Raw genomic sequence first — 25,000 nt, 5'->3', positions numbered from 1 at the left:
AGCAGCAGCTTACAATCTCCTCTCATCGATTATAGAAAGGTGAATAAATAGCGTTTGGATTTTATAAAGACGTAATCATTGCATCGATGTCATAATTTATAAATGAATAAATGAGCACCTGTCAATTGTGATATATATTTTCGGAACAGTGCGATTGTTTTAACAATATAAAAAGCTTCACTAAAAATAAACCTGTGTTTTAATGTCGACTAAGAAGAACGATTTATTCACGGAATTCTTCAATTCAAAGGTGATTTACTTGCTAGAAGGTAAACGTGCAAACATTGGTTCAGTTTGAAAGCCGATTTAGTACGACCGTTTTTTTCGCGATGACATTTTATGGAGTTTATCGCATTATAACGATCACATTATAACAGGGCCACACTGTCGTTTATTATCATTATGAGGTATTATGTACTGTACAGTGTATATAATTGTATGTGCTATTTTTATCTGAGGCTACATCACTCGGCGATAGGAATTTTTCAGTTACATTTTTTTTTTTAAAACAATTTTTTTTTTTTTCAGAGCTGGCAGATCCGTCGTATATGAGATCCGTCGTTGCCCGGAACGTCGTTAAGCGGCGCATGACTGTATATATATATATATATATATATATATATATATATATATATATATATATATATATATATATATATATATATATATATATATTCTGTATATTTTAGTTGAAGGTCATGCATGACTTTTGACCTTTGACCTTTTGAACCCAAAATCGAATCCATTTATCGTTGTAGTACAATCCATACTTATGCCAAGTTTGGTTGAAATCCCTCAAGTGGTTCACAAGTTACCATCGACAGACAGACAGACAATCTTAAAACATAATGCCTCTGGCCTTCAGGAGATCATCACAGACCGACTGGAATGCATGTTCATGAAAGCCATACAAGTGCAGCATGTAGGCCACACCTATAGATAGAGGGAAACCAAACATGGATAACATATAAAATGGCAATTGCATGCAATGTTTGTAGATTTAACACCACTGCGGTCAATTGGAAAATTCTCAGCAACAGCGTAATTATGAACAAGGACCAATTCCTACCTTCAGATTTGGAAAGACACACGTCAATCTTTGATGAGATCTTCGTCGGTACCTTCAAAGATACATGCACCTGGTAAAACCTGCATGGCACAGATTCGCACACAAAACATTTCATTAACACCGAGACAAAAATGCGAGTTGAACGTGTTGAAATTCCAGAGGTGAGGAGGGGGAAATGAGGAAGAAGAAATAACAGTCTCATGCGAGAATAGGGTTGCGATAAATGAACCATTACGGGAGCAAAATTGCAGTGCTAATAATTACCTGCCCGCTTCAAAGCCACACACATTAGAAAGAGAAACTGGCATTGGCCTGGCAACCCGCTGCTTTCACTGCTGAGAGAAGTTTCAGGCACAAAGCTTCCATCAGCTGATCTGCAACTGTATTGCACCCCCCCGGTGCCCAGCATTCCCTACGCACACTTAAATTACGAGTTCAAACTGTGCAATTCTGGTAGAAAATTCTGAGGGAATGATTATAAAGATGTATTGCGACACAACATTCCTCATTTGAGGAACGTCAACAATATCCAACGGTCTCCATAACCTACCTCTCTCAGTAATACGACGGCGACAGTGCAATTCGTATATTTGCTTTCATAACAAAGTAGTTTACAAGGTGTACGGGTTTTGCTGCCACGACTGGGCTGGCAGGATAGCCTTGAGGTTTGCACACTCGCCTCTGAGCTGTCTAAGCTGGGTTTGAATCCTGGCCCAACTGTCTCCTGGTGTTTCGCAGGCCGGGCAATACATCAATATTGTGTGTGCCATCCATCAGTGCTGGATAGCAAACTGGGCGTCCCATCTGCCAGCATTACATGGTGGACGTTACAAATACCATGGTGTTCTTCACGAAGGGTATCCAAGTTATCGCGTCCCCTGGCCAAATTACAAATTGCGATTTGAATCTACAGGGAGGGGGCACTGCATCAGCAGAGCAGCTGCATCCCCAGAAAATACGACCCCCGCAGCCATGAGCTGCCGATGAAAGAAGCAGTTGCCGTAACCGATAGCAAAACAACTCATTCACAGCACATCAAAACAATGCAACAAGGTTGTAATGATGTGGACTTCATCCATGTCTTGAAAGAAAGAAAGAAAGAAAGAAAGAAAGAAGTAAAGAAAGGAGAAAAAAACAAAAGTAAACCAAAATCCCAATTGGACTTTTGCAATAAAATTTTTTTTTAAATCCCAATTATTAGCACCATCGATCCATCGGGACCGTACTCTGTGCAGAGCGTTGGTGCTGCCTAAGCAGTCTCCCAGCCTATTGAGCACATCCTGGACGGGTCGCCACTCCGACACAGGATACCAGCAAGCTGGCACTCATTTTGCCGACCTCGGAATAATGACAGGCAGAGTCAACCCCACTTGGTATTAATTCAACAGCTGAGCAGGATTTGAACTCAAGATCTTAGAATCCCAAGTTCACCACCCTAACCATGAAGCCAACACCAGGCTTGTTATTAGCACATGGATCATCAATTTACAAATTATTGAAATGCTTGAAGACCATTTATATATTATTGTCACATGGGTGGCTGCTACCCAAAAAGTGCTGGTTTAGGCAGCAACTGACACAATGGAGATCGAGTAATGCTCCAAGAATTAAACCAAGGGGTCTATAATTTGCAGGAGGCAACAGTGAACAGATTTTGTCATCTCCTACTCTGAATGGTCTTAAACCACATCGGTTATAATGAAGCAATCACTCAATTTATCATTCCAAGGGTTATTGGCCGAATCGTCTGCACGGCAAAATGGTGGGAACGCAATGCACACGTTACTTAAGGAAATAAATAATTTACTTGGGACACGAGAGCACAGACGAAATCCCGACCAAGAAGACACATTTACCAAGCTCAATACAACAAAACAAAATCAAAACACATGTGTGTGTATATGCAAGCAAATACAACCCCCCTCCAAGACTGTTGTATGTACAAGGAGCTTTGTCCCAGGCTGAACAGCAGGAGTGGGCCCAGAGAGCAAGAAAGGAGTAAAGGTCATGCGAGCATGGCGTCTGTGCAGCAAGAGCACGTGTGAGGAGAAAGTAGTATGCTTTCACTGGCAGTTCACCCCTCTCCTCAGACTGATCATACTTGGCCAATCACAGCGTTTCCCCCCTCCTACTCCCAGACCAGCTACATCTGCCCCGCTCAGCCCCCACCCCTCACCTCACCTCACCCTAAGGCTAACAAATCACCAGCTGTCAGGGGCTTTCTTAACCCAGAGGGGTCCACCAACCATGGCCCAGGGTTTTTCCCCACCTCAGGCACAGCGTACCAATCACCAACCCATATGTCCAGCCAATCACAGCCCAAGGACGGTCAAAGACATGGCTCCCACCCATTGATGGACAACCGGGAGGAGTGGCCTTTCTCTTTAATAGTGGAAGGAAAAATAAAATGTGGTATTACACTCTGCCCCACCCCTCCCCCATCCTCATCACACAGGGAACCCATAGACAAAATATCTTAAACTGTCTGGACTAAAATAGACAGGAAATAAATAAATAAAAACCCTGACAAATCTCACACTTTCACTATGTCTCTCCGAAAGGACTGTTTAGAACCCCCCCTCTCCCCCCATCTACTTTCTCAACAATTCTCTGGAAGAAATCCTTTCATTGAAGTTTCTGGGTCTCACTATCTGCCATGATCTTTCCTGGGAGAGCCACATCTCCAACCTGACCTCCAAAGCCAGTCGCCGACTGAGAATCCTCCATCATGCAAAGTCCTTCCTTGGCCCACCTGAGCTCCTGACCACATACAAAGCTTTCGTCCGCAGCCTGATGGAGTACTGCTCTCCCCTCTGGCCTGGTGCTCCTGCCTCTCACCTTTCTCGGCTATACGCTGTGGAAACCAAGGCATTTCGGATCATCGGTATCTCCTGCGATGAGGCTGAGTCTTTGGGCCTCTTACTCTCTCAATGCAGGCCTGTCGGTGGTCTTTCTGTCTTCTACTATCTCTTGTCTCTGCCCCCTCTGCTTTGTCTGTGATTTGTCCCCACCATATTTCCGCAGGGCGCTCAAGGTCCACCAACAACCCCCTTCTGGTAAAACTACCAAAATCACGAATCACTGCTCACCTTCACTCTTTCAAGTCCTCTTTTTTTCCACCTTTGGAATAAACTCCCACACTCTCTTCAATCCCATTCTTCCCTCCAAGCCTTCAAAACAATTGTTCACCACCACCTCTTATCATCCCCCATCCAAAGCCTCAATCTTTTCTACCCCTGTTAATCCACCCCAAACCCACCTCCTTCAAATTCCCTGTTTCCTTCCTGAAAGTCCCTGTAATGTCCATCTTGTATACCACATGTTCCCCGCCACATCCCTCTCCCTTCCACAGATCTCCGAATGACTCTGTTCCCCATCGTTTTGTACTCCTCTGTCCCGCCCTTCTTATCTCCTGCCCCCTTTCTGTGCATTGTGTGTTAGCTCTCATACGAGCCTCGATAATGTATACATTGTCTAGGATCCTGAGTTCAAATCCCACTCGGCTGTTGAATTAACACCAGGTGGGGTTGACTCTGCCTGTCATCCTTCCGAGGTCGGCAAAATGAGTGCCAGCTTGCTGGTATCCTGTGTTGGAGTGGTGACCTGACCAGGATTGTGTCCAATAGCCAAGGAGACTGCAAAGGCAGCACCAACGCTCTGCACAGAGTATTGTCCCAATGGAATGGATGGATGGATTCAAAGATGCAGGTCATATTTATGTTATGGATAAATAATTTTACAAATTAACAACAATGGCATTCAGGAGAGCACATACCTCAACCGGGCTGAACAATTTCCATTTTGTGTCCCATTTATAGGCCGGATCTGGATCCAGACATCAACCAAAATCGAATCAGATTGTTCTTGTCAACTACCCAACTCACCCATATAGTTTTGTCACAATTTGAACACAACGTTTTGAGTAATATATATATATATATATATATATATATATATATATATATATATATATATATATATATATACATATATATATATATATATATATATATATACATATATATATATATATATATATATATACACAAGCCGGTAGGCGACGAGGGATTCGCTCGGATCGAAGCGCTGGATACGATGTTTTTCATTCTGACCGATCCACCAAGGAAGATTCATTGCCAAGACGTATTGGTTCACATACAATTGTTCCTCTGCCTGGCAAGATTTTTCCTATTGCGTGTTTTGCCAACTGGCACTCCTCATAAAAAATGACGGTAAATAGACACCCTATTTTTGAAGGACTACCATCTGAAAAAATAAAACCTAAATCAAAAATCGGCTCCAGTAAAATTTTCTAAATATCTCGAAGTGTTTAATTCCAAAGTCTCGTTTCTCCACATTCAAAACTGTGGGACAAGTATTGAAAATAGTGAACGCGGTTTTTCGGCCGCTGCATAGCAACGGGTGGTTGCTTCGCAACGAAACTCAAACGCGCACACTCCCAGCCCATATGGCACCTGTTGCCAAGTTTCATCGAAATCGGTTTGCTGGTTTGTGCTGTGGAGCCTCGCGTTCGCGCGCGCGCACACACGCACACACGCACACACGCACACACGCACACACGCACACACACACACACACTAAGGGATATCTAGCAAATCCAATAATATAGTCGTTTTTTTGGCCCCATCTCTCAATGGTGAAGAATCATTGGAAATTTTTTTTTTTTTAATTCTCGTATCTGTGTCCGTATTCGGATCTTCACCAAAATCGAATCCATTTTTCCTTGTCACACACCCAACCTGTCTAAGTTTCGTCTGAATACATCCATAACCTTTTAAGATATCGTCCTATATATATCGTTTTTGACCCCATCTCTCAATGGTGAAGAATCACATAAAAAAAATATTAGTATCTCGATGAGGATCTTCACCAAAATCGAGTCATTTTGTCCTTTTCACATCCCAAACCTCTCTGCCAAATATGTCTGAATCCGTCCACAACTTTTTGAGATATTCTGTTCACAAACGAACAAGAAACACGTCATGCAGAGCACGATACTTGTAAAGGCCACCTCACTCTCAAAAGATTGCAATGGATACATCAAATTGACTGTTTCATTAAGATTAAAATTGATGATTTTTCAGATTTAAATTGATTTCAGAAGTTTGACCTTGAGTTGACCTTTGAACTTTTGACCTCAAAAGTAGTTTGTTTCCCAATTCAGTGATGAACTATGCAGTTGCTGTTTAATTTTTAGGTTAATCGGATGAAAATTGACGATTTTAGGAATACCACCTTAGTTGTTGACCATTGGGCCTATATTGACCTTTTGGTCGATGTTGACCTCAAAATAATTGCTTGGTTGAATTCAGTGACCTGGAATATAAATCCTCTTCAAATTTGAAGTCAATCGGATGAAATTGACGATTTTAGAAATATCACCTTCGTTGCTAACTTTGGGCCTATGTTAATTTCAACCTAATTGGTTGGTTTATTCAACCAACCTAATTGGTTTAATTCAACCAACCAATTAGGTTGGTTGAATTCAGTGATCTCAAACATAAATCCTCTTCAAATTTCAAGTCAATCGGATGAAAACTGAGGATTTTATAAACCTTACCCAAGTTGTTGACCTTTCGCCTATGTTGACCTTTTGACCTTTTGAACTAAAAAACAATAGGCTTCTTCCTTCTAACAAACTGAAGCATGTGGTGAAGTTTCGTGAAGATCGATTTAAAATTGTGACCTGTAGGCGATAAACAGACAAAGACAGACAGAAAGACAGACAGACAGAGAGGCAGAACAACAAAATCGACTGACCAACATACTTGAAAAATCTTCGATTTTACAAGTAACAAACAGACGCAGGGGTGAAAACATAACCTCTGTCCACCTCAGGTTGCGGTTGTAACAACATACTAACATTCCCCATCCCCCTCATTCTTTACCACATCTCACCAAAAAAAAAAATTTGGGGGGGGATTAAGCAGAAGGTTGATACAAGCACATCGTAAATAATCTCATGTGCTGTACAATTTCTCATTTCTTATATTAAGGCCAACAAAGTGAAGTCCACCGAGTTCTAATGCCAGTTATTCAAAATTTCAACAACTATGTTGTCATTCCTGGATGCAATGACTAATTTACGATGATCCTCCAATCCAATAAACCATAAAAGGAAAACCACAAACTGCATATTAAAAATAAAGTAGTTTTGAGAAAGAAAGCCGGGTAAGTTGTACCTTGGGAGACACGCGTGTACATTTGTAAGGTATATGCCGATTTTGAATGGCCTGGCAGGATGGCCGAGAGGTACGCACGCACACTCGCCTCGAAAGCTGCCTCGCCTGGGTTGGAATCCCCACCCAGCTATAAACTGTCATCCCGGTGTTTCATAGGCAGGGTGATTCAACAATGCGTGTGCCATTCCCCGGTATGGACGTCAAACTGGAAGTCCCATTTGCCAGGATTAGTTGGTGAACGTTAAAAATCCCACAGTGTCCTTCGCAAAGAGTAAGTGAACAATCACTGCCATAATGAACAAATTACAAATTCCTGCCATAACAACTTAGTCGAGCGTCAGGCTTGGCTGTCCAGGTCATGAAAGACTTGAGCCAAAAACTTCCCCTGGCCAACTCCACAAAAATGTGGAAATACTCGTGGCCATTAAAGAAAGAAGAACGGTGTTTTTGACGAAAACATAACTAAGAACCAAACATGTGCTCCTTACAATCTTCATATGCCACAATAAACTGCTTGGTTTTGTATTGTCAGCTTTCCACTCCAATCTTCTAGCCAATATTCTGGAATGATGGCAATTGTGTTGGACACCAGAATTTCCAATTGTGTTGAAGAGAAGAACTAAACAAAAGCTGATAACCTTAAATAAGGTGATTGAGGAAACACTATTCACTGGTCCCTGTACCGTTCTCAAGTTCCCAACTATTGTGAGGTTTCTTTTCTCACAAAAGCATCCAAGCTCGACATTAAACATGAAGCGTTTCTGTGAAAAGGGCGAAATGCACTCCTGCTGTTCCAAATAGGCAATTAAGGGTTCTCCTCTCTTGTTTCTGTCTGTCCAAATGTGTAAACAGAAGGATTGGCACATCATTTGTACCACATCGAGGACCGTAGTCGATGAAGAATATTGAATGCAATCAAAATTGGATCAACAATATTTAGCACACAAAATAATTAGGTTGGCATGTTTAGAATTCCCATCTGAACCCATGATTAATGATGCTTGGATCGCATATTCAAAATCTCATACACCATATCGAATTGCTCATTGCAAACTTGTAAAATTAATAGTAATAATAAAGAGCTGGCAATATAGCCGAGAGGTTCACACACACTTCCCTCTCAGCTGTCTCGCCTGGATTTGAATCTCGACTGGTGTTTCGCAGGAGGGACGATTAATCAATACAATTGTCGTTCCTCGGGTGGACGTTAAACTGGGAATCTTGTCTGCTCGCATTAGTTGCTGGATGTTAAAGTTCCCACGTGTCCTTCACAAAGAGTAGGCAAACTCTCACCGGCACCATGACCAAATTACAAATTCCTGCCGTAACTACTTAGTCGAGCATTAAGCTTGGCCAGCCAGTCCGTGAATGACTTGAGCCAAACCCACAAGAATAAGAATAAGAAAAAGAAAAATAACCAGTGCGAGCATGTAGAAATACCCAGTAACCACCGGCCACTGTACCTGCTTCATCTGCCATTGCACAGTACATGGTTGCCAACCCAATCTGTGCAGACCAGTACAATGCAGATATGTTCAGGATATTGAGCCGAGGTCGGAGCTCGTTTCATTTACGTATGTTGGAACCAATCTTCATCCTTACCACCGATCCAATATTATGTCGTCAAAAGGAATTTGTACGATCTCTGTGTCTCTTTCAGCATGGAAAGATCAAGGGAAGTACGGTAACAAATGGTGAATGGACCTTAGGGGAAACCCATCCCCCTCTCTCCAGGATGTGGTTGCAAATGTCAATCATCGACGAACTCTGCTCCAGCCAATGGGAGCTCGAGGTGAAGATGATGAGCTGACCAATGGGCGTTCGGATTAACCGTGACGTCATTACCGTTGAACCAATCAGCGTCTACCTTATTGAGACCTGCGTATAAAGCACACGGCTTCACTTGCTGCGATTTTTACACTCGAAAAGCTTCGGTCACTATTATGTCGTGTTTGTTTGTATCCATATTAAAGTTCTGTAGTACCAAGCATCTGCATATATATATATATATATATATATATATATATATATATATATATATATATATATATATATATATATATATATATATATATATCCATCCATCGTGACCATACTCGGTGCAGAGCGTTGGTGCTGCCAAAGCAGTCTCCTTGGCTATTGGACGCAATCCTGGACGGGTCGCCACTCCAATACAGTATACCAGCGAGTTGGCACTCATTTTGCCGACCTCAGAAAGATGACAGGCAGAGGCAACCCCACCTGGTATTAATTCAACAGCAGAGTGAGATTTGAACTCAGGATTCTAGGAACCCAAGCCCACCACCCCAACCATTAAGCCAACACCAGGCATATTTATATATATATATATATATATATATATATATATATATATATATATATATATATATATATATATATATATATATATATATATATATATATATATATACATACATACACATATACACTCCACCTATATGGTGGTCAGTGGTTCACACACAGAGCCTCAAAAAAATTTGTTTCATACTTATTTTTATTTTATATTCGTTGTGGTGTCATTTAAGTGTGTTGATATGATGTTGGATGTGTGAATGGTTGTTAACTGCAACATAATTTTGGGTCTTGTATGCCGAGGACATATTGATTTGATGTTGCTCTTACGTCAGAGATGCATTAGATTTTGTTGGGTGCATCGTTTTGTCTCATGTGTTCTCACTGCCTCGGTTGCTGCGTTGGTGCTGGCCTGCCCCAACAGAACCGTAATGTGGTTAATGGGCCAAAACGGTGATGATGGTGAGGTATGGAACCGATGACCTCGTCAGACAGCCGTGCTTGTTGTGCAAGTATGTTTTTGAGAAAGTTTCCCAACCCCCCCCCCCACCCCATCCCCGAATAAAAATTCAAGGGAAAAAACACGGCTTCTATTCCACCGGCACCAGGAATAACCCACGGCTACCTAAGAAATCTATGACTGGCTGAAAACAACTTGGGAAGAAAGGCCCAAAACCTGTTGTGAGTTTGAGTTAATTGTCAGGAAGTTGGTGGGGAGGTGGCACTTTTCGGGAAGAAATTTTCCATTCCCATCGTCCATGCTAAATATATGAATATATGCATCAGCTAAAGCTCATATGCTCAGAATTGAGTTCACAGAGAGACTTATTTGTGTCGTAAAGCAATACTTCATAAATAGCCATGCCGGCGGATGAGATTTTGACAAAGCATCAGTCGTGCCACAGTTTCCACTCCACTTTGTACTTTCCAAATCTTTCAATGTGGCAAGTTCCTTTTTTCCTGGGCTTGGAGAAAAATGAAAAATGAAAAATAAAATATAAAAGAAAGAAAAATAAATGGGATGAGAAAGAACATCGGGAGACTCGAGTTGAAGACTTTCAATTTTCAGGCACAAAAAGCCTTCCAATGATTACCTAATGAATCTCTCCAATGTCGTTTTTAGCTACTCTGGGCATGCTGGGTTAAGTGCGTCTCCTCACAAAGTTTCAGCTCTGAATGTGTAATGTTCGTAGTTATTTAAGTCAATAAAACGTTTTTCTTTTGGAAAATGTTCCCGAGACTTGTTGCTGTATTTCAGTGATGGAAGCAGAATTAAATTTCAAAAACAAACAAGCTCTTAAAAGCCAGTCTTTCACTGCAAGGAGATTCTGCTGATTGATCAATCGAAAAGAAAACACAAACAAAATGCTAAATGCAAATGTACTTCCACGGAGGAATAATAAAATCAAATCAAATTTCCTCGAAACAAGAGCATGAGTCCGAAAGTCAATCAAGCACAAAAGTGCTGCCGTTTTAGTCCACGACAAGTAACCCCGTGAGACTTTGAGACATGCATTAAAAATTGAAAAAGATTTTACAATGAAAAGGCAGATTGTTTTGTACCCTGAAGCATCGTATACAGCGTCATCTGTCACGCCAGACATCTCTTGTAACCGCAACTCAGCATGTCCACCATTCTCTTCGGTGGGTAGACCACCTTGGGATGCCTCAAATGTTCTTCCTTTTTTATTGTTCTTGTGAAATGCTTTAGTCATTTTTCAGACTGGTCTTGACATAAATTGGTAGAAAAAATAAAATAAAATAAATTTGACCATTGAACCATACCCCCGATTGTGTTGTGAAACATGAAAATGGTCTTCGATCTTATCTACTGCCCAATTAAGTCACGAACCCTCCCCAGCCCAACCACAGTCAAAACAATGGATGAAATCAATAGGATCGAGGTATGCTAATGACTGTGGAACGCAAGAGGAAGGAGACATTTTGGGTGGTTAGCCTTCATCGGGGGTAAACTCCAGAAATTTCAGTTTCTCCTTCCTTCCCATGGTGGTTAGCATACCTCGATAAACGTCTGGTTCTCCCTGTCCACCGACGCAAATCGACACAAGACTTCACCAGCACGACTAGTTCTTCATTGTAACCCCAGTCAAACACATCCCATCACTCACAAATATAATCCATTCTCCAACATGAAAGAGTACAGGAAGTGATAAATTTTGCATTGATTAGGAACCTCTCTCAAAAATTCCCCCCTCACCCTTCTCCCTTCTCAAAGTTGCCCCCCCCTCTCATCCACAAAGCTGCCTCCTTCCACTGCCCTCTCACCTCCATCTCATCACTCCACCTCCTCAAATCCTCAACTGCCTTCTGCCTCCTCTCTTGCCCCCCTCTCCCCCAGCACCACAGAGCCTTTTCTCAGACTCATCTGGCCACTTCCCCGAGCTATTCTGCAATCCCGTCACTCTTTAAACAACCCTCCTTACTCACCCCCCATCCCTTGTCCTACCCTCCCACCCCCTGCACCCAAAGCCTCCTCCCCTCCCTCCTCATTAACAGTGTGGACCTCAAGTATCTGGGGCCATCGCTCAAACCTTTCAGATCTTTCCATACAGGTTGCCACTGACAAACCAGACATAATCTGCCCAACCGAAACTTTCTTCCCTCAAGACGTCTCTGACTCCCAAGTATCTCTCCCTGGTTACTCCCCCCCTCCGGTATGACAGAGCTCAGCCTCATCCTGGTGGAGGAGTTGTTCTCTTCATCAGAGGCTCTATTCCACACTCTCCATGCACTGCCCACACTCCCCCACACCCCCAGAAATACCTCTGGCTACGGCTTCCCCTCGACTCCCACCCCATGTTTATATGTGTACTGTACCATCCACCAAACAGTGATGACTCCATTTACACCTCACTATCCGAAAACATGGACCAACTTCTATCTTCTCATCCAAACTCTCTCTTCCTCATATGTGGCGACTTCAATTGTCATCATGCCAGTTGGCTCGGTGTGGGTACCTCTCTCACCTGTCATGGCACCTCAGCAAAAGCTTTCCGCGACTCATTGGGACCGATTCAATCGGTCAATTTCCCGACCCGGATCTCAACCAATGGTACTCCATCTCTTCTGGAACTGATTTTGAAAAATTTCCCTGAAAATATCTGCTGCTCTTCCTCCACCCCGATCGGTTCTTCTGACCACGTCCATGTCAAAGTAAACATCTCTCTGGCTGTTATCAGAGAACCACCTCAGCGCCGTCAAGTCAGGCATTTCACTCAAGCCGACTGGCAGGGTCTCCGAGCAGCCATCAAACTTACAGACTGGTCTCCCATCGCTACTTTTGTGACATCAACTCATCCTGGGAATTCTTTCAAAGAAACTTGCTCTCCCCCATGCACAGATTTATCCCCTCTCGTGTTCCGTTGCCCTACCCTTCCTCACGCCCACAGTTTACTGAAGCTTGTGGCGAGGCAGTTGTCCTGAAACAACTTGCATTTGCCTCATGGAAAGCAAACCCAACTGAGGGTAATCTCAGTTCCTTCCACAAAGCTCGGAATAAGTGTGTATCTACCCTCAGGAGAGCCAGAAAACAACATCTTTCTCATGTCAAGTCTGAACTCTCAAATCTCTCTCCTTCATCCAAATCCTGGTGGCACCTAATCAGATCTGTTTCTGGTGTATGTTCCCCCTTCATCCCCTCCCTTACCTGAAATGGCCGCACTGCTGATACCGCACGTGAAAAAGCAGAATGCCTAAACTCGGTGTTTGCAGCTAAATCTTGTGTCCCAAACCCATCGCTTTCTCTACCCACCTTACCCAGTCACACCCAACTATCCGTGGACACTGTATCCTTTTCTCCTGACAAAGTGGAGAGCTTGCTGTCAAACCTCGACTCAGATTCTGCAACCGGTCCAGACGGCACCAGCCCAAGTGTGCTCAAAACCTGCACCTTTGCTCTTGCTCAACCTCTCTCTGTTCTATTCACCCTCATTTGCTCAAGGTCATCTGCCATCTGCTTGGAAATCTGCAAACATCACTGCCCTGCATAAAAAGGTGCAAAAACAGATCCCTGCAACTACAGACCAATCAGCCTTCTCCCAATCATCAGCAGGGTTATGGAATCCATCATCGCTTCAGACATTAAATTCTTCCTCTTCTCCAATGACCTGATTTCCGATCAACAATTTGGTTTCAGACCAGATCACCGTACTCTGGATATGCTGCTTCTGCTCTCCCAACAATGGATGGAGGTCCTCAATGCCGGACATGAAATCAGAGCCATATCCCTAGACATAGGAATCAGAGCCATATCCCGTGCTTTTGACACGGTCTGGCACCCTGCCCTGATCAAACTCTCTTCCTATGGTGTCCAAAGCCATCTCCACTCATGGCTCGCAGACTTCCTCTCCTGTCGCAGTCAACGTGTGGCCCTAAATGGAGTTCTTTCATCCCCTCTTCCTGTGCAGGCTGGAGTTCCTCAAGGTAGCGTTCTGGGTCCTTTTCTTTTTCTGGTTTTCATCAATGATCTCTTGGACTCTCTGGAAAATCCTCTACATCTCTTTGCTGATGACTCCACCCTCCGCCGTAACATCGGTCATCCCTCAGACCGGCAAGCAGAAGCTTCTTCGCTCACTACAGATCTGGGTAAAAATCACAAACTGGTCCAACACATGGAACATGTCTTTCAATCCGGACAAATCTCACACTCTCACTATGTCTCTCTGAAAGGAACGTTTAGAACCCCCCCCCCCCCATCCACTTTCTCAACAATCCTCTGGAAGAAGTCCTTTCTTTCAAGCTTCTGGGTCTCACGATCTGCCATGATCTTTCCTGGGAAAGCCACATTTCAAACCTGGCCTTCAAAGCCAGTCGCCAACTGGGAATCCTCCATTGTGCAAAGTCCTTCCTCGGCCCACCTGAGCTCCTGACCACTTACAAAGCTTTAGTCCGCAGCCTGATGGAGTACTGCTCTCCCCTAGGGCTGGTGCTCCTGCCTCTCACATTTCTCGGCTTCACGCTGTGGAAACCAAGGCATTTCGGATCATTAGCATCTCCCACAATGAAGCTGAGTCTTTGGGCCTCTCACTCTCACACCACAGGCATGTCCGGTGGTCTTTCTGTCTTCTACCGTCTGTTCTCGAGTCTCACCCCCCCCCCCCTGCTCTCTCTGCGATTTGTCCCCACCACATTTCTACAGGGCACTCAAGGTCCGCCAACAACCCCCTTCTGGTAAAACTACCAAAATCACGAATCACTGCTCACCTTCACTCCTTCATTCCTCTTTTTCCCTCACCTTTGGAATAAACTCCCTCACTCGATTCAATCCCATTATTCCCTTCAGGCCTTCAAAACAGCTGTTCACCACCACCTCTCATCATCCCCCATTCAAATCCTCGATCTTTTCTACCCCCGTTAATCCACACCAAACTCACCTCCTTCAAATTCCATGCTTTCCTTCCTGAAAGTCCCTGTAATGTCCATCTTGTATTCACCATGTACCCTGCCCATCCCTCTCCCTTCCATAGATCTCCGAATGTCTCTGTTCCCCACTGTTTTGTCCTTCCCAGTCCCGCCCTTCTTGTCTCATGCCCCCCTTGCTGTGTGTTGTGTGTTCGCTCTCATACGAGCCTGGGCACCAAATGGCGGTCACTATTTCGGACAGCGCCAGGGCTACTCAGAAGACATTGAACAGACCCCAGCGCAAACTTCCGCTCTGAGCTACATGCCAATCTGTTCCGACCTCAAGCATCCGTCATGGTGCGTAATGTCCATTGTACCCCGACATTCTTAAAGGACTGTGGTCAGCGTCTGGGGTGCCGACTGTGTTTGCGGAATTTCGGCGCGGTTGTGGTGAGGTGGGTGAAGTACCATGGCATTTGTGGTGAGGAGGTTGAGCAGAGGTAATTGTGGGGATTTTTAGGAAGGTATTGTGGTGGTTGTATGAAGGTTGTAGATTTGTGGTTCGAGTACAGAGAAGATTGAAATGAAATGTCCGTTTAGGAATCGCGCGCAGCTTGAACGGCGTTCTGGCGGTTCATGGTCCTGAAGCTGTCCTGTTACTATCTACTTGTACTTGTTTGCGTGCATGAAGGAGAGGTTATTTGTGCAACGTAAAGGAATAAAATGAATAAAAGACCAAACTAAAAGCCGTCACAATGCATTTTGTCCCATCAACCCACAAGACATAATGGGAAGGGCCATCTTAAGTGGACATCCATAAAATGGACAAACTTGGCTTGAGGAGAGGTGGTAGGCTGTCCTGGTGAGGGCAAATAAGCCCAAAATCCAGATAGGTGGCTCCGTTTGATGGTTTTCTGATGTTGACCATGTAATATTTCTCTTTTTGACAGAATCGCCAGGCTGAGACCTTCGGATTGGAGGTGATGCTTTGGTGTCGGACTACGTTCAATGGAGATCGGAGGAGAGCTCGTCACACTCCACATATTTTTGATACATATATATGTATATCTATAAGCCTGGTGTTGGCGCAGTGGTTAGGGCAGCGGCTTGGGATCCAAGAGGTCCTGAGTTCAAGCCCCGTTGGGCCACTGAATTAATACACCAGGGGGTTGACTCAGCCTGTCATCCTTCCGAGGTCGGCGAAATGAGTACCAGTATACTGGGCCGGTGTATACCCCGGTTAAAATAGGTGTACCATATCCCTGTGTCGTAAGAGGCAACCAGGGTTGCGTCAGGAAGGGCATCCGGTGTAAAACATGTGCCAAATCACGATGCGGATCATACGGATGATCCGCTGTGGCGACCCCTAACGGGAGCAGCCGAAAGAGGAAGAAGAAGATATATGTATATCTATATATATATATATATATATATATATATATATATATATATATATATATATATATATATATATATATATATATATATATTTCTGATTTGCCATACTCTGTTGCAGAGCGTCCATACTGCTGAAGCAGTTTCATGGCAAGGGATATACGGTATTTGGTGATTTGCCACTGACTTCTGGGCAGTAGTTATGGCAGGAATTTGGAAAATGGCAATATTGTACGGGTGATAACTCGCCTACTCTTTATGGAAGACACCGTGGGACTTTAACGTCCATCAACTAATGTTGGCAGACGGGGTGCCCAGTTTAACGTACATCCAAGAGACCGCACACACACTGATGAATCACCGTGTGTGTGAAACACTGGGATGACAGTTTATAGCTGGGCCGAGATTCACACTGCCATGATCTTTCTTGGGAACGCCACAATTCCAAGCTGGCCTACAAAGCCAGTCGCCGAATGGGCATCCCCCGTCGTGCAAATTCCTCCGTTGGTACACCTGAGCTCCAAAACACTTACAAAGCTTTCATCTGTGGCCTGGTAGAGTGCTGCTCTTCCCTCTGGGGTGGTGCTCTGGCCTCACACCGAGCTCGGCTTCACGCTGTGGAAACCAAGACTTTTAGGATAATTTGTATCTCCTGCGATGAAGCTGAGTCTTTGGGTCTCTCACTCTCTCACCACAGGCAGGTCGGAGGTCTTTCTGTCTGCTACTATCTCCTCTCTGGTCTTGCCACCCCCTCCCCCACTTGTGTCTGAGCTCTGTCCCCCAAAAAACCCCTTCTGGTGAAACTGCCAAAATCAAGAATCACTGCTCACCCTCACTCTTTCATTCCTCTTTGTCCCCCCACCTCTGGAACAAACTCCTACACTCTCTTCAAAACAGCCATTCACCACCATCTCATATCTTCTCCCATCCAAAGCCTCAATCTTTTCTACCCCTGTGAATCCACCCCAAACCCAACACCTTCAAATTCCCTGCTTTCTTTCCTGAAAGTCCCTGCAGTATCCATTTTGTTTCTGCAGTGTACCCCATACCATCCCTCTCCCTTCCACAGCTCTCCAAATGTCTCTGTTCCCCAATGTTTTGTCCTTTCCTCTCCTCCCTCTATTGTCTCCTGCTCCCCTTGTTATGTGTTCTGTGTGTTAGCTCTTATACGAGCTCTGACAACATATACAAAAATAAAAAACCCAGGCTAGACAGCTTAGAGGTGAGTGTGCGTACTTCAAGGAAGGCTAAGCCATCCTGCCAATATAAATATTTTTTTGTGGGGGTGGTGGTGGGTGCAGGGGAGGACTAAAACACCAGCTAGAAACATGAAATTGTGCAAAATAACACTGACATTTATCACATACTGTCACAGTGAAAACTAGAAGGGCACTCTGTAGAGCGCATACCTCCGTCCCGCAATGCCTGATCCACAAGAGCATGTCGGGTCCAATGCATTTTTGAAATATCATGCGATACATCATTTTTGGCCCCATCTCTCAGTGGTGAAGAATCATTTTAAAAATTAAATAACTCTCGTATCCAGATCTGGATTTAGATCTTCATCAAAATCGAAACAATTTGTCCTCGTCACACATCCAATGTGTCCACCAAGTTTTGTCCAAATCCGTCCACAACTTTTTGAAAAACCGTGCTATGTATTGTTTTTGGCCATATCTCTCAACGGTGAAGAATCGTGTAAAAAAAAAAATTCTAGTAGCCGGATCCAGATCTTCACCAAAATCTATTCAGTTTGTCCTTGTCATACACCCAACCTGCCCACCAAATTTCATCCAGATACGTCCACAACTTTTTGAGAATATCCTGCACACAAACAAACAGATAAAACAAACAAACAAAAAAAAGACAAACAAAGACGGATGAAAACATAACCTCCTTCCACCTTTGGTGGCGGAGGTAATTAAGATAATTTAAATACAATAACCACATCTCATAAAACTATACAAAGTTAGGGATCAATTCTTTGGATTGCAGTTTGTCTGGAGGAAAACCCCATTATTTCTGAAGGTGACTTGTCGATTATGCACCCAAGACGACACTCCGTTATGAGATCAAAACTTTTGTTGGCCAACTTCCCCCATGGTTTTCTGCTGGACGGCCAGGGAAGCCACTTTAAAACTTGCTGTGCTGGCATCAAGTGGCCCGGATCATGTATGAGTGCAATTAACCGCTTGGTGGAAGAAGATGTCCCGTGGTAAAACAGCAGGGCTCTTCAGCGTTGTAATACAGAAAAAAGCAATTTTGAGTTTTTAAGAGCAATAAAGATTTTCCCACCAGGTTTTCTAATAGCAGCTTCTCTCTTTATATATTTCTCAATTTGTTTTTGCTCTCACCAAGGCTGTTTGCTGAAGGCTTGCGAGTGCATGAGAGGTGATGGTAGAGCCAGCCCTTTGCTCACAGGTCACCCACCTGAGAGCAAGCAATTACTGATGAATCCTTGGGATCATTACCTACTTGGTGCTGATATAATTTTGGACAATCACTTCGCTTTTGTCATACCAATTGAATTTCTTATATTTTCAGCAAACTGGAGCGACATGGTGAATGGTATGTATGCCTCATTTCATTTTGTTTGCCGCTGCTTTTTCAGCATGAAGCGTTTCCCAGAACTGGTCTTTTTTCAGCAGGGGAAGTGTTTTCATCGACAGGAGACTTTTGAGCAAAGGATCGCAAAGTCGGATCCCTGCAGCAAGGAATCTCAAAGTTTTGCTCAAATCAGCCAACATTCCTAAAGTATCCGTTTTTCATCAACATTCAAAAGGTGTTTTAACAACAATACAGCCTCAAAAAAAAATGGGTGGAGGTTTACTGACTCAGCTTGTGACAGGTATCCTAAGAGTGGCCAACACAAGGATTATCTCTGCAGAAGCAGCAGATCTGTGCTCAGCACCAGGTAACCATGCCACTTATATATTTGCTGAACACAATGGGGGAGCAGTGAAAATGAATGAAAAGTCCAAAAAAAAAAATACATCTGCAGAAATTTCTACAGTTATCCAAACGTTAATAGACATCATTACCCCCGCTGAAAGAGGTCCACATTGTAGAACTTGAGAAGCTCGACGGACACCTCGACGTTGGCCTGCACCTGCCCTGCCATTCCTCCACCACAACCATAACCACCTGAAACACCAACACTCCGAGAGTCAGTACTGAAACCAACAAGCCTGAAATAATAAGAAAAGTGCAGTATCACGGTACAATCGACTGCACCACCCACTCCACACCCAATATCCATCACTACACCAGTCACTCAACAACCGATATATATGTCACCACCCCAGTCGCTCCACAACCAATATCCGTCACTGCACCTGTCATTCCACAACCAATATGTGTCACTAACCTACACCAGTCACTCCACAGTCGATATCCATCACCGTGACAATCCTGAGAGAACCAATTGGAGAGTTCTTAGAACACCTGACCCCACACAATCTTGAGAAGGATGTGGAAAGGGTCTTTTAAATTCCTGCTTTGCATTTCTGAGAACAATCTACACTTCATCTGAGCCACAATTTTTTTCTGAATCTCGATATTTTGTCTGAGCACCAACACTGAGAGCGCGAGCGGAAAAGTTGTTTGGTCGAGACGGCGTACTATTTTGTCCAAGTACTGCAAACTTAAGGTTTTTTGTAAGTGCCAAGAAACTGATTTGTGGTCTACAGTGTTCAAGTATATACAATTCAAAAGAAATAAAACAGATATTTCAAAGGACGTAGAATTTTTTAATATTTTTTTTTCAGAAGTTTACTTCCAGCCTCCAAAGCCAGTTATTGCACCATCTTTGCACCCACCACCTGATGCAACAGGTTTACACGAGTTATTAGTGCCTGTTTGTATCCTTCACGATGTCTCTAAAAACACTAAGTTTCCTGTTTGGAATGATTTTTCATCTGTTTGACTGCCAGACAACAGAGACACACGGATAGACGAAAAATATTATGTCACTCCTCTCTGCGGATGCGCGATCGGGATGAGATTTCACACGATTTGCCAAATTCAGAGCCAAAGTACTGCTAAAATGGAGATTTGTGTTCTACAGTGTTCAAAATATAATAACAATAATATTAATAAAAAAAGACAATTGTATTTTAAATGGTTCCACGATCAATGACTGACATCTGTAGACAGAGTGAACGAATCGCTTAACCCCGCTTTGCGCTTCGAGCACGGGGGTATTGCCATCTGCAGGACTCTATTGCTAACAATAGAACGGTATAAAAATCTGTTTCTGCAATTTTATCATGTACAATTGGGATCAACGATAGCCTATCTGTAATGTTCGATCCTGTTTTGCACTCATTTAAAGTCAGGAGGTACAACAGTGGGATCGACATAAAATTGGTTAAACAGATCTAGAAATGGAAAGCACAAGTTTCTTTCAAACAATGTAGCGGTTGTGTGCTTTGGAAGCATGAACATTAACCATCTATCTGTATTAAAAAAAAAAAATGGCACAATAGCTTGATGCAGTTTTGCAAGGGCATTAGAAATATGCAGGTGAGACCGAGGTAGAAACGGTGTGCAAGCTTCTTTACAAGAGAACGTTTCATTCTACTGAAGATGTGAAATAGAGGAAAAAAAAGGAGAAGAAAATAAAGAAAACAATTTAAACAATTAATGAAGCTTATAGCCACGTGGGAGTAAAATACGTTGAAACACAAACCATTTGAGAATACAACTGGTGCAAGGAAAGCCACTTGCCTGAGGACAATCATTAATTATACAGGTATGGTTGAAATTGAAAACGAGTTTGAGACAAACGACAGAAAGGAGGATTGAGGTCACCACTGATCTGATATGATCTACCGAACTCTGTTACAGAGCGTCGGTGTTGCTGAATCATTTTTCTTGGCAAGGGTTACACTGGGTGGTTTGTCATTGCCTTCCCAGCAGTAATTAGGGTGGGTATTTGTAATTTGTTCAAGGTGCCGACAAGAGCTCACCTACTCTTCGCGACGGACACTGTGCAATCTTTAACGCCCACCAGCTAATGCTGGCAGAGGGGACACCCAGTTTAATGTCCATCTGAGGGACAGCACTCACATTGATGAATAACCGTGCTCATGAAACACAGAGATGACAGACAGTTTACAGCTGGGCCGAGATGCAAACCAAGGCTCGACAGCTTAGAAGCGATTGTGCACACCTCTAGGGTCTCGGCCATCCGACCAGGCCAAGGAGAGTACACAGAGATAAATTTAAGCTTTTATACTCAGATTTTAAAAAAAAACAAGCTCGAATGAGTTAAGATCCTCGTCCTCTTAATGATGACGTCATAAAAACGAATATGACGTCATTGTGATGTATCAGGTTTGCGATAAACTATCTGTGCTAATTCCCAGCTTGATTCCCGCAAACAAAATTCAAACAGCTTGCCTAGTTTCGGAGATAATGGTAGAGGCGATTTCCATTAGCGGCGATATTATGACCTCAACTTTTTTTTCTAGGAAGAATTTCCAAAATCGGAGATGGTTACTGCCTGCGCGTGGGCTTTCTGCATATACATGGCAAGTTTCACGAAGATTCGATGAAAACTCTGGGTTGTGAAACAAAAAAGTCCACAAGAACAACAGCGTGAAGAAGACTTAGAGATCCTCCACGAGGATCTAAAAAATCTAAGACATTGCTTCACTTTTGTTATACGTTTATCGATGTTGAAGTCAAGTCAGGGCAGATCTGTTTATAAGACCACTGACGTTCAGAATAATCGGTGATAATACCTTGATTGAAATATGTCGAAAAGTGAACAAATGTCATTCACCCAGCAATTTAATCAAGCGATATAATGCCTGGTGTTTGCTTCATGGTTCGGGTGGCAGGCTTCAGATCCGAGGGTCCCGAGTTCAAATCCCACTTTCCGTTCGAATTAATACCAGATGGGGTTGAATCAGCCTGTCATCCTTCTGAGGTCGGCAAAACGAGTACCAGCTTTCTGGAATTATTCAGCCATTTGAGTATCCTGCGTCGGAGTGGAAACCTGTCCAGGATTGTGCCCAATAGCCCGGGAGATTGCTTTGGCAGCACCAATGCTCTGCACAGAGTGTGGTCCTGCTGGATTGATGGATGGATATCCATATATATATATATATAGATATCAGTTTTGTGTTAACCTCTCTGTCCTCCTCGTAAATGAATAATTGGTAAGGTGACAGCAGAGTGGGTGAGAGACATGATTGGACATTTGAGATCGAGACATACGTACACGTACACACCTTTCCTTGAGGCAATCAGGATGAATGAACCCCCCCCCACCCCACCCGACACTCACCCCCCACATCCTCCTTCCAATCCCAATGCAATCTTAAGCTAAAATAAAACGTAAATATCAGTGGTATTCACAATCAGCACAACATTATTTTGAGCAACCAATAACATAAATGCCTCCTACTTTATTAAAGTGGTGGTAAAGAAGTAACAAATTATGTGTTGAACCAATTATGTGCACGTCTGGAACACAAAATAGTCAAAATTTATCTTCAAGTCACACGCTCATAATTTCACCCAATGAGGTTTTGAGCATTGAGCATGTGATTCACAAACAGAAATATTATTGGAAATTACCAGTTATTACGTGAAACCAACCAGAAGCACAACAACAAAGCATTGTGAAAACACAAGTGTGTTATAAAATGGAGGATATTTAAGCCAATGAAAATTCACCATTTCACATTCCACACTTATTATTACAGCAGCAATACGTTTAAGGCACCTCTGATGACATGGTGATCGATACCACACGTGTTTCGCGCTCTGGTGAAAAAGGAAAGATTCCCTAATTTTTCAGATAAATATTACATTCTGATTTCAATGTTTACACAAATGAAACAGCTGCCCTCGTATTAAATGTTTGCATTTTCGACTGATGAGACAATTAACACATTAGGCAAATGTGAAGAAGCATTATGGTGGGTGCATCGAAAGCAACCATTGTGGTTTCACAATTTCCGATTAACACGAGCAAAGGAGAATCGAATGCAACAAACAACTATAACGGCACTCTTAAAAAGTGCATACCTCTGTCAGGCTGAAAAGTTTACGATTTGTCTCGCACTGATAGTCTGGGTCTGCATTGGATTCTCATCAAAATCTAATCAATTCGCCATTGAAATACACCACACCTGTGAATCAAGTTTCGGCCGAATCTGCCCAGATCTTTTTGAGGCATCCCGCTCACAGACAGACATACGGGTGAAAACAACCTCCATCCACCTTCGGTGGCGCAAGTAAAATACAGCAAAGGTTGAAAAAGAAAGAATTTAGAAGATATTTCACCGGATGATAACCTGCTGAATTTACTTGTAATAAAACGCGCGCACGCGCACACACACACACACACACACACACACACACACACACACACACACACACACACACACACACACACACACACACACACACACACACACACACACACACACACACACACTGAATACAAGCAATATGTATATATAAATATATTTTGATGAAGTGGATTGTGCTTTCATACTGCATGGAGTTAAATGAATGGTCATAATTTAACAGTTTACAGGTATAGCCACCTTGATGTAAAAAATGTCAAAAGTTATAAATTTGTTACGAAGAGACCGTCCGACTCGAGTCAAAAACTAAGGTTAAGAGGTCGATGTAGAACTTATAAACTGAAATTGAAAACAAGACAGGTGGTTCATATTCTGGTAGCTCCTCACACAATGAATGACATGAACAAGGTGGCAAATTTGAGTTTTCACTTTCAGTTAGCAGCTTTTCTTTATCCCTCCACCACCAAAGGTGGACCAAGCTTATGTTTTCACCCCTATCCGTTTGTTTGTTCGTTTGTTTGTCTGTCTGTGAGCAACATATCTCAAAGTTGAGGACGGATTTGGACTAAACTTGCTGGACAGGTTGCGTGTGTCACAAGGACGAATTTTTTTTTTGTTTGTATACCTTGTCGAGGCTCGTATGAGAGCTAACACACAACTCACAGCAAGGGGACATGAGACAAGAGGGGCGGGAGTGGAAGGGACAAAACAGTGGGGAACAGACACATTAGGTGAACTGTGGAAAGGAGAGGGATGAGGATGGGATGGGAACATGGCGAAGAGAAGATGGACATTTCAGGGACTTTCAGGAAGGAAAGCAGGAGAATTGAAGGAAGTGGGCTTGGGTGGATTATAAGATAAGATAAGAAGGTTGAAGATAAGATAAGAAGATGAAGATAAGATAAGAAGCTTGAAGATAAGAGGTGGTGGTGAACAGCTGTTTTGAAAGCCTGGAGGGAAGAATGGGATTGAATAGAGTGAGGGAGTTTATTCCAAAGGCGGGAAAAAAGAGGAATGAAAGAATGAAGATGAGCAGTGATTCGTGATTTTGGTAGTTTTACCAGAAGGGGGTTGTTGGCGGACCTTGAGCGCCCTGTGGAAATGTGGTGGGGACAAATCGCAGAGAGAGCAGGGGGGGGGAAGGCTGGAGAGGAGTCGGTAGAAGACAGAAAGACCACCGACCAACCTGCGGTGATTGAGTGAGAGGCCCAAAGACTCAGCTTCATTGCGGGAGATGCCGATGATCTTAAATGCCCTGGTTTCGACGGCGTGAAGCCGAGAAAGGTGGGAGGCAGGAGCACCAGCCCGGAGGGGAGAGCAGTACTCCATCAGGC

The 25,000-nt window shown here is 43.3% G+C and overlaps 1 protein-coding gene across 3 annotated transcripts in view; it reads right to left on the bottom strand.

Moving 5' to 3' along the window:
* LOC147012718 (protein FAM135A-like) overlaps nucleotides 1-25,000 on the bottom strand; it is a 151,136-nt gene that overhangs the window by 113,330 nt on the left and 12,806 nt on the right. For 2 of the 3 annotated variants that reach the window (XM_085853821.1, XM_085853822.1), the window contains exons 2-3: nucleotides 19,383-19,485; nucleotides 1,070-1,149 (exon numbers count right to left, since the gene is read on the bottom strand). In XM_085853821.1, coding sequence (XP_085709947.1) covers nucleotides 1,070-1,149; nucleotides 19,383-19,462 — 160 coding nt within the window. In that variant the 5' untranslated portion in view covers nucleotides 19,463-19,485. The remainder of the gene's footprint in view (nucleotides 1-1,069; nucleotides 1,150-19,382; nucleotides 19,486-25,000) is intronic. The other variant, XM_085853824.1, reaches the window with a different exon arrangement.

The sequence above is a fragment of the Eptatretus burgeri genome, chromosome 14 (assembly GCF_056783735.1).
Source record: "Eptatretus burgeri isolate ZD-2024b chromosome 14, Ebu_testis_v1, whole genome shotgun sequence".
NCBI lineage: Eukaryota > Metazoa > Chordata > Myxini > Myxiniformes > Myxinidae > Eptatretus > Eptatretus burgeri.
This window is presented reverse-complemented; position numbering and strand designations above follow the sequence as displayed.